At 40.7% G+C, this 8498-nt stretch overlaps 1 protein-coding gene across 2 annotated transcripts; it reads left to right on the top strand.

Annotated features, from left to right (window-relative positions):
* The first annotated feature begins 692 nt into the window (after window positions 1-692).
* On the top strand, window positions 693-6430 carry Slitrk2 (SLIT and NTRK like family member 2). 2 transcript variants are annotated; one of them, XM_090326072.1, is made up of 2 exons: window positions 693-862; window positions 1393-6430. In XM_090326072.1, the coding sequence occupies exon 2, from the start codon at window positions 1436-1438 to the stop codon at window positions 3971-3973; it is 2538 nt and encodes an 845-aa protein (XP_090182198.1). In that variant the 5' UTR covers window positions 693-862; window positions 1393-1435; the 3' UTR covers window positions 3974-6430. The 2 variants fall into 2 exon arrangements, with proteins under 2 accessions (XP_090182198.1, XP_090182199.1); XM_090326073.1 differs by having other exon boundaries at window positions 1405-6430.
* The last annotated feature ends 2068 nt before the right edge of the window (window positions 6431-8498 follow it).

An 8498-nucleotide genomic window follows, 5' to 3' on the forward strand; every position in this document is an offset into this window, starting at 1 on the left:
GGCCACATCAGTCCTGTAGCAAATACACCCCTCCCCCCCCCACACACCCCACAGGATTCTAGTGGGTAAGGACACATGCTTGAGAATGTTGCAAGACAACCTTGTAGAACGGCCAGGTCATTGTGCTAATGCAATGTGTAGGTGACCGTTGCACAGGTGCAAAAGACCACTGGCTTGGACTGGTGGAAGAGTTCTGACCAGGCCAGCACCTTAGCGCGGCGCTTGCTTGAGAAACCCCTGAGCCGGCTGTGATTTTCCTGCCACCAGCCGGGTTGGAGGAGGAGTAGTTGAGAAGCAACTGACACAGCTGCGAATTGAGCTTGGCGAAGCCTTTCGTAGGGAAGGGAAGCAACTGCCCCACCCTCCCCCACCGCGCGCCCTCCTTCCTGTGCCTCCACCCCCCCGTGACGTCACCCTAGCCCTGTCCCGGGGAGCCTGCAAAGAAGATCAAATTCGAACTGCTAGACGCACTGCTGCCACCGCCTCTGGCTTGGAAGCGCGCGCCCTAGCTCTGCTGGTGGAAGCCGCCTGCGGACCGAGTCTGCAAGGTGCCCCGACCTCTACACAATCGCACCCCTAATCTGGGCAGCGCAGATTCCCTCAGCTCCAGAATCCCACTCCTCTTCTTCTTCCACGCTTGGCGTATTTTTAATTTCTTGGCGCATCCTCCACCCCCACTTCTCAAATTCAATCCAGCAACCAAAGCCGAGCAAACCCTCCCCCGCCGTCCACCCCCTGGAAGTGGCGTCTTTTTTATTTTCTTTTTTTTTTTTACCTTGCTCTTCCTTTCTTCCCAAAGATGCTAAACTACTGGTGGATCGCCGAGGAGGCAGAGGAGAAGAGTCCCTTCTTCTCCTGATGTGTGAGTACCCCCCAACTCCGACGTATCTTTTCTGTCCCATTTCCACTCCAGACGCTTGGACCCCTTTGCATTCTCATCCCTGTTTCTCCCACCGCTTTTTGCCTAAGCACGGGGGAAAAGTAAAGCAGTTTCTGCTTTTAGCCTTACACGGAAGAGCCGCCAGAAATGTCTCAGAGACACCCCGGGGGCTGAGGAGAGGTCGGGGTGGAATTACTAGGACAATTACTAATGACACCATGGCTGGCTGTGACCCCATGGGAAATCAGGTACAAAGCATGTGTTTTGTGGGACGCGTGTGGGGGTGGCCTAGCGGGGAGGGGGACAGGAGAGAAGAAGCCGCTTGGAAAAATGCAATGATTTCATTCTGCGCGCTACCCACCCCTCTCATGCTCCCTCCTTCCTTCCCTCCCTCCCACTTCCCTCTTTGCTTCTGCCTTGTTAATTGGGCTTCCTTGTCTCTCCCCGCCCCCCCCTCCCCCCCCCCGGCGTCCTGCTCGCATCCCGATTCCTCCTTCTGTCCTCCACTCAAGGTTTGCCTATAGGTACCTGAGCTGACATCGAAGGTGCCTAAAGATGCTGAGCGGCGTTTGGTTCCTCAGTGTGTTAACAGTGGCCGGGATCTTACAGACGGAGAGTCGCAAAACTGCCAAAGACATTTGCAAGATCCGCTGCCTGTGTGAAGAGAAAGAAAACGTACTGAATATTAACTGTGAAAACAAAGGATTTACAACTGTCAGCTTGCTTCAGCCACCCCAGTATCGAATCTATCAGCTTTTTCTCAATGGAAACCTCCTCACCAGACTGTACCCAAACGAATTCGTCAACTACTCCAACGCAGTGACTCTCCACCTAGGAAACAATGGGCTGCAGGAAATCCGAACAGGAGCATTCAGTGGCCTAAAAACCCTGAAGAGACTACACCTCAATAACAACAAGCTCGAGGTTTTGAGGGAGGACACTTTCCTGGGCCTGGAGAGCCTGGAGTACCTCCAGGCTGACTACAATTACATCAGTGCCATCGAGGCAGGGGCATTCAGCAAGCTGAATAAGCTTAAAGTGCTCATCCTGAATGACAACCTTCTCCTGTCACTGCCAAGCAATGTGTTTCGCTTTGTCCTGCTGACCCACTTAGACCTAAGAGGGAATAGGTTGAAAGTAATGCCTTTTGCTGGAGTCCTTGAACACATTGGAGGCATCATGGAGATTCAGCTTGAGGAAAACCCATGGAATTGCACTTGTGACTTGCTTCCTCTCAAGGCTTGGTTGGACACCATTACTGTCTTTGTGGGCGAGATTGTCTGTGAAACTCCCTTCAGGTTGCACGGGAAAGACGTAACCCAATTAACCAGGCAAGACCTCTGTCCTAGAAAAAGTGCCAGTGACTCCAATCAGAGAGGCAGTCACAGTGACACACATGTCCAAAGGCTGTCACCCACAATGAATCCGGCTCTCAACCCAACCAGGGCTCCAAAAGCGAGCCGACCACCCAAAATGAGAAATCGTCCAACTCCTAGAGTGACTGTGTCGAAAGACAGGCAGAGCTTTGGACCGATCATGGTGTACCAAACGAAGTCCCCTGTACCCATCACCTGCCCCACCAGCTGTGTCTGCACCTCTCAGAGCTCAGACAATGGTCTGAACGTCAATTGCCAAGAAAGGAAGTTCACAAATATTTCTGACCTGCAGCCTAAACCTACCAGTCCAAAGAAACTCTACTTAACAGGGAATTATCTCCAAACTGTCTATAAGAATGACCTCTTAGAATACAGTTCTTTGGATCTGTTACATTTAGGAAACAACAGGATTGCAGTCATTCAAGAAGGTGCTTTTACAAACCTGACTAGTTTGCGCAGACTATATCTGAATGGCAATTACCTTGAAGTGCTGTATCCTTCAATGTTTGATGGACTGCAGAGCTTGCAGTATCTTTATTTAGAGTATAATGTCATTAAGGAAATTAAGCCGCTGACCTTTGATGCTTTGATTAACTTACAGCTTCTGTTTCTGAATAACAACTTGCTGCGGTCCTTACCTGATAACATATTCGGGGGCACAGCACTCACCAGGCTGAATCTAAGAAACAACCATTTCTCTCACCTGCCTGTGAAGGGGGTTCTGGATCAACTTCCGGCTTTTATCCAGATAGATCTTCAAGAGAATCCATGGGACTGCACCTGTGACATCATGGCACTGAAGGACTGGACAGAGCATGCCAACTCCCCTGTCATCATCAATGAAGTGACTTGTGAGTCTCCCGCTAAGCATGCTGGGGAGATACTAAAATTTCTGGGAAGGGAGGCTCTTTGTCCAAATAGTCCCAATTTGTCAGATGGAACCATTCTCTCAATGAATCATAACACAGACATACCTAGATCACTTAGTGTTTCTCCTAGTTCCTATCCTGAACTACACACTGAAGTTCCACTTTCTGTCTTAATTTTGGGACTGCTTGTTGTTTTTATCCTATCTGTCTGTTTTGGGGCTGGTCTATTTGTCTTTGTTCTGAAACGTCGAAAGGGAGTGCCAAGTGTTCCCAGGAGTGCCAACAACTTAGATGTAAGTTCCTTCCAATTGCAATATGGCTCTTATAACACTGACACTAATGATAAAACCGATGGCCATGTCTATAACTACATCCCCCCACCTGTGGGTCAGATGTGTCAAAACCCCATTTACATGCAGAAGGAGGGAGACCCAGTAGCCTACTATAGAAACCTGCAAGACTTCAGCTATGGCAACCTGGAGGAGAAAAAAGAAGAGCCTGCCACGCTTGCTTACACAATAAGTGCCACTGAGTTGCTGGATAAGCAGGCCACACAAAGAGAGCCAGAGTTGCTGTATCAAAATATTGCTGAGCGAGTCAAAGAACTCCCCAGTGCAGGCCTAGTCCACTATAACTTTTGTACCTTACCTAAAAGGCAGTTCGCCCCTTCCTATGAATCTCGACGCCAAAACCAAGACAGAATCAATAAAACCGTTTTATATGGAACTCCCAGGAAATGCTTTGTGGGGCAGTCAAAGCCTGACCACCCTTTACTGCAAGCTAAGCCGCAATCAGAACCAGACTACCTCGAAGTTCTGGAAAAACAAACTGCAATCAGTCAGCTGTGAAGGGAAATCATTCACAACCCTATGGCAGCAAAGGATGCCCCTCTAAACTGCGGGAAGCACTGCGTTTGCTTTCGTGTTTGTGTTCTCCCTTTCCCAGGGCTAACCCGGGACATGGAAAATGTTTGGGAGTTAGGGTGAAAACACTGATACTGCTTTTGCAGGTTTTCCTTTAAATTATTTCTCAGTTTCTCTTCCACCCTCACTTTGTTTTGTCCTTCTCTTCTTAGGAACCATCAATGACATGGAAGTTTCTAAAATGCATTTGTTTTCACGTATGTTGTTGAAGGTTCTGTTTCTCTTTTCTTCTTTATTTTTTTTCCCCAGTGTGGGAGTGAAAAGAGATAATAGTGAATGAAGGAAGAATAGGCAGACTTTCCAAATGCAAACGGTAGTATATTTTGTGGAAGATCTCCAAAGATCTTTTGAGTCTACACTTTCTTTTGTAAATAGTGATATATGGTATTTCCAGCTTCAGTTCCAAGTATAGCCACCGGACATCACTTCTTTGTGTTAAAGTGCCTTCGCACTTTAAGTACATTACTTAAATGTTGCTGTTAGCTTTGATAAACTGAACATATTTTAATGTGTTGTATTTTTAAAATTGGAAACGCTGTAAAATAGATTGATATGTCAGCTATATTAAGTCATTATACAGTTTGCTTGGGTTATAGAAACCAGCCTGTCATCAAATGATTCTAGTTTAGGACTTTATAAACTTAACTGTAAAATATTTCCTTTTCTCTGGGTATGTTTTTAAGTGATTTTATTTAAGTTAAGCAAGGGGATTTAACAGTGGATTAGAGGTAATAAGTCATCTCAGTTCGGCTTAGTAATTCCTTAATAAAATATATTTAATCCAATATCAGAGTGAATTGAACAATTAATGCCCTTCAGTACATCATCATTTTACACTAACATGGTCAGTGTTTTAGATTATTTTCCTAATTAAGAGTGCATTATACAACTTGTAATATATTTTTTCTGCATTAAATTAGATATTTTTGTATATTTAAATGAGAGTCTGTATTTCTAACTTTTTAATTGAAATTAATATTTTTTCTGCCTATGGAAACATTTTCTATAAACATACACCAGTAGAGGCCGCCACACACCTCATTTAACCAAGACATAAGAGCCATTGCATACCTTGAAGGAAGACTTCAAAGGTGAGATTTAAACTTCCCAAATACGTTCTCTGTAAATTCAAGGCAGCAGAGATAAAAATGTATACTATGTGTAACCTTTTATTTCATTTAGGGTTGATAAATAGACTCAAAATTCTTCTCAAATTTTGCATTTTCTGACAAAGCAACATGTTCCTTAAATTTAATTCAAGCATTAATGGGGTGCTATCAAATCATGTACTATTTGCATCTCCAAATTAGTTAATAATTATCCAAACTAAGACAGTAAACATTTCCTTCTGCCTTCTTCAGGCATGTTTTACTTGAAGATCTCCTAGTCAGTTTGAGCAAGTCTTTCATTTTGGTTTTAGCATTAAGAGGATTGTAATTAATCAAGTCTGCATAACAGATATGAAGCCTTATTGCCTGTAAATAATTTTTAGATGCAAACATTATTGTGTGATTTAAACAAACAGCCCTTCTTTACAACAAAAAGTAGTTTTGTTTTGTCTATTGTAAATCCTTATGCAACTGGGAGGGTGATCTGCATATAAAGTAGTCCAGCTTTTCAATTCCTTATTAAAGAAAGTGATGGCGTCTGAAAGCAGCACACTGTTTCCTTTTCATAAATAGGTTACTTCACATAATAATCCTTTATTGTCATGTGGAGATTGAAGTGGATCCTGATAACTTACTTTTATAGCTTTAAAATGACTAATAGTATATTGTCTGATACTTTTAATAATTCATTTGACAGCTTTTCAATTCAAAATTACTTAAATCCAGATTATGTGGATTAATAAGCACTGGTGCAAAGTATGATTTTTAAAACCCAGTAGAATATAATTATATACCTATATTTATAAATGGATTTCAGGAAAAATGCTTTTCACAATTTAGTCTCTGAAAAGCTGTATGGTAAGCTAAGATGTTCATTCTTTGATTAGAGATCTGAGTTCTTACTTTAATCCATTAGACCAAAATAGAAAATAGTGGGCTGAGGTGATCTACCAGAAAAATCAATACAATGAAATTTTACGTTTTGCAGAAACTGGCCTGAATTACCTTGGAGATAGTTCCTAGAAACCACCTCATATTTGAGAGACATATTTGTATATAAAAAACAGTTTTTTAAATAGATTCTCCTCTTATTGATCTCTTTTGGCACAGTGATAACAACTACAATTGATAAAAATGTGATAAATACAAAGGTAGGTATTCGGGAAGATATTTTAAAGAAAAATTAGCATGAATCTTATTAAGATGGCTTTTAGAGTGAAAATATGTGATTAGAGACATCAATGCAGTGATTCTACATTATTATTTTTTCCCTTAAAGTCACTCCTATAAAATGCCACACTGTCTAGAAAAAAATAATTTATTAATCTTAATGAAATATATCCCAATCTCCATAACTTCTATAATTTTTAAATGCCTCCTGGAATGAACTCAAATTTATATAAATTCATAAATTTTGCCTAATATTTTCTCATGTTTCTCTGTTTGCATTATGTTTTAAGATTAAATTCTTCAAATATTGCCCAGACTATTTCATTTAAAATCATAATAAACATTATGTTTTGAAGCTTCTTTTTGGAATCCAATCATAAGTACTTAAAAAATGACTTACTAGCATCCACACTATTAGCTGTTCTCCTTTATCTGATCATGTCCTTTCAGAACCACCTCATTTCAGGAATTTTGCTTTAATTCCTTCTTAGCTACATTTTGTTATTCCACTTCTGATGATTGTGAGCGAAGTGCAATGGTTCTAGCTATAAGAATGCTGTTCCCAGTGCCCTGCCTGGAACAGGTCTGGATATATGGCCTTCTATGTGACAAGTGGTAATCCTTTCAATTCTAATTTAATAGTTGTTTTCACTGTTTCTGAGCGTACCAGTGGCTAAAAATTTGTATGGAGATAGTAAAAATTACCACTTCTGAGACTGAACACCACTACCAAGTCTAATTTGAATTTGGTTGTGGATTTTGGTCAAATTGTGTGCCTTGTTTCTCCAGCATTTCGTGAGTAAAGAAACCACATGCCAATTTCCTCTTCTTGTCTGTCCTCTAAGGTAACTTAATTTTTCTATAAGATTCTACGTCATCAAGGGCTAAATGTTTTATGTATTTAAAATAACATAAAATGACCAAAAGAGAAATTCTGTCATTTTTCAGAACTTGAAAATTCACTTTGATTATATATATTACAGAAATATACCGGGTTCTATGTTACAGTGAAGAAAGCCTTCCAATAATGCCATAATTAATTTGATATTTTTTCATTCCCTCATTTAGTATTTCCTGAAGGTGTTCTTCTTAGGTACCAGGTTCTGTTGTATGCTTACGGAGTACAGAAATCCATACACTTGACAGGATATCTACTGTCCTCATTCCACCTCTCCAATCCCATTCCCACAACAGCCTGTTACTCTGCTCCTCACGGGGGACCCGCTACCCCTTGCCAGGCTGGCAACAAGCTTACTCAAAATAAAGAAGAATTTTTCCTGAATGAAAATCACCCCAGAGAAGGAGTGGCAATATTAATGCCATGCAGGAAGTTTCGTTTTAAAAGCTAGTTTTTGTCAGTAAAGTATAAAAACTGATCTTTCACAAACAGACTAAATACAAAAAATCATTATTAAAATATTTTGGAGTTACACAGCTAAAAAGGAAAAAAAGGAACATTGAAACAAGATTACTACAGATTTTGGTTCAATATTATGACCTGAGTTTAGCTACGTATTTGTGCTGTCAAAGTTCTCCTTCATAGACTACTGAGATTGTAAATATAGAATCACATACCATAAACTTTTATGGAATATTCATGTTTAAAGACAGTATTTACTTTCAACTTCAGTGGCTTAAAAGATAATCCTGTGGCTTACATGTATTCTACCAATACAATTATATGACAATTGTGAGAAAGACTAAGTACTGTATATAGGTGTACTTTTTTTTCTCACAATGGTTGTACAAAATGTCATGTGTAAGTTGCAGTTTTGTAAATCCAATTCTATTTTAAATGCATTAAAGGAATTGCCATTTAGAGGAGACTTGTGAATCCCTTTATAAAAAGCAGTAAAACCTTTTCTAATATAAATAACCACTCTTAGGTTTTCTATGTTTGGATTTTCATTATTGCCTTTGCTTAAAATAGAGCCCATTGAGTAAGTGTTTTGCTAGTGCTGCTGGTGCTACCAGTTACTTCGTTGCTAAGGGCTTATAATTGAAAGGCTGCTGCAGTTTTTCTGTGAATTGAGCCATCCACTGACTCTACGATGGCATTGTAGCATTCCTTGAATAGTCCAAGTAATCAACTCACTTCAACACAATTGAACATAAGACTCTTCTGCTCAGCAGCACCACCCCATCCCAGATATGATCATGTTTCATTAGAG

The sequence above is a fragment of the Megascapheus bottae genome, chromosome X (genome assembly GCF_031878675.1).
Source record: "Megascapheus bottae isolate mThoBot1 chromosome X, mThoBot2.hap1, whole genome shotgun sequence".
Taxonomy (NCBI): domain Eukaryota; kingdom Metazoa; phylum Chordata; class Mammalia; order Rodentia; family Geomyidae; genus Megascapheus; species Megascapheus bottae.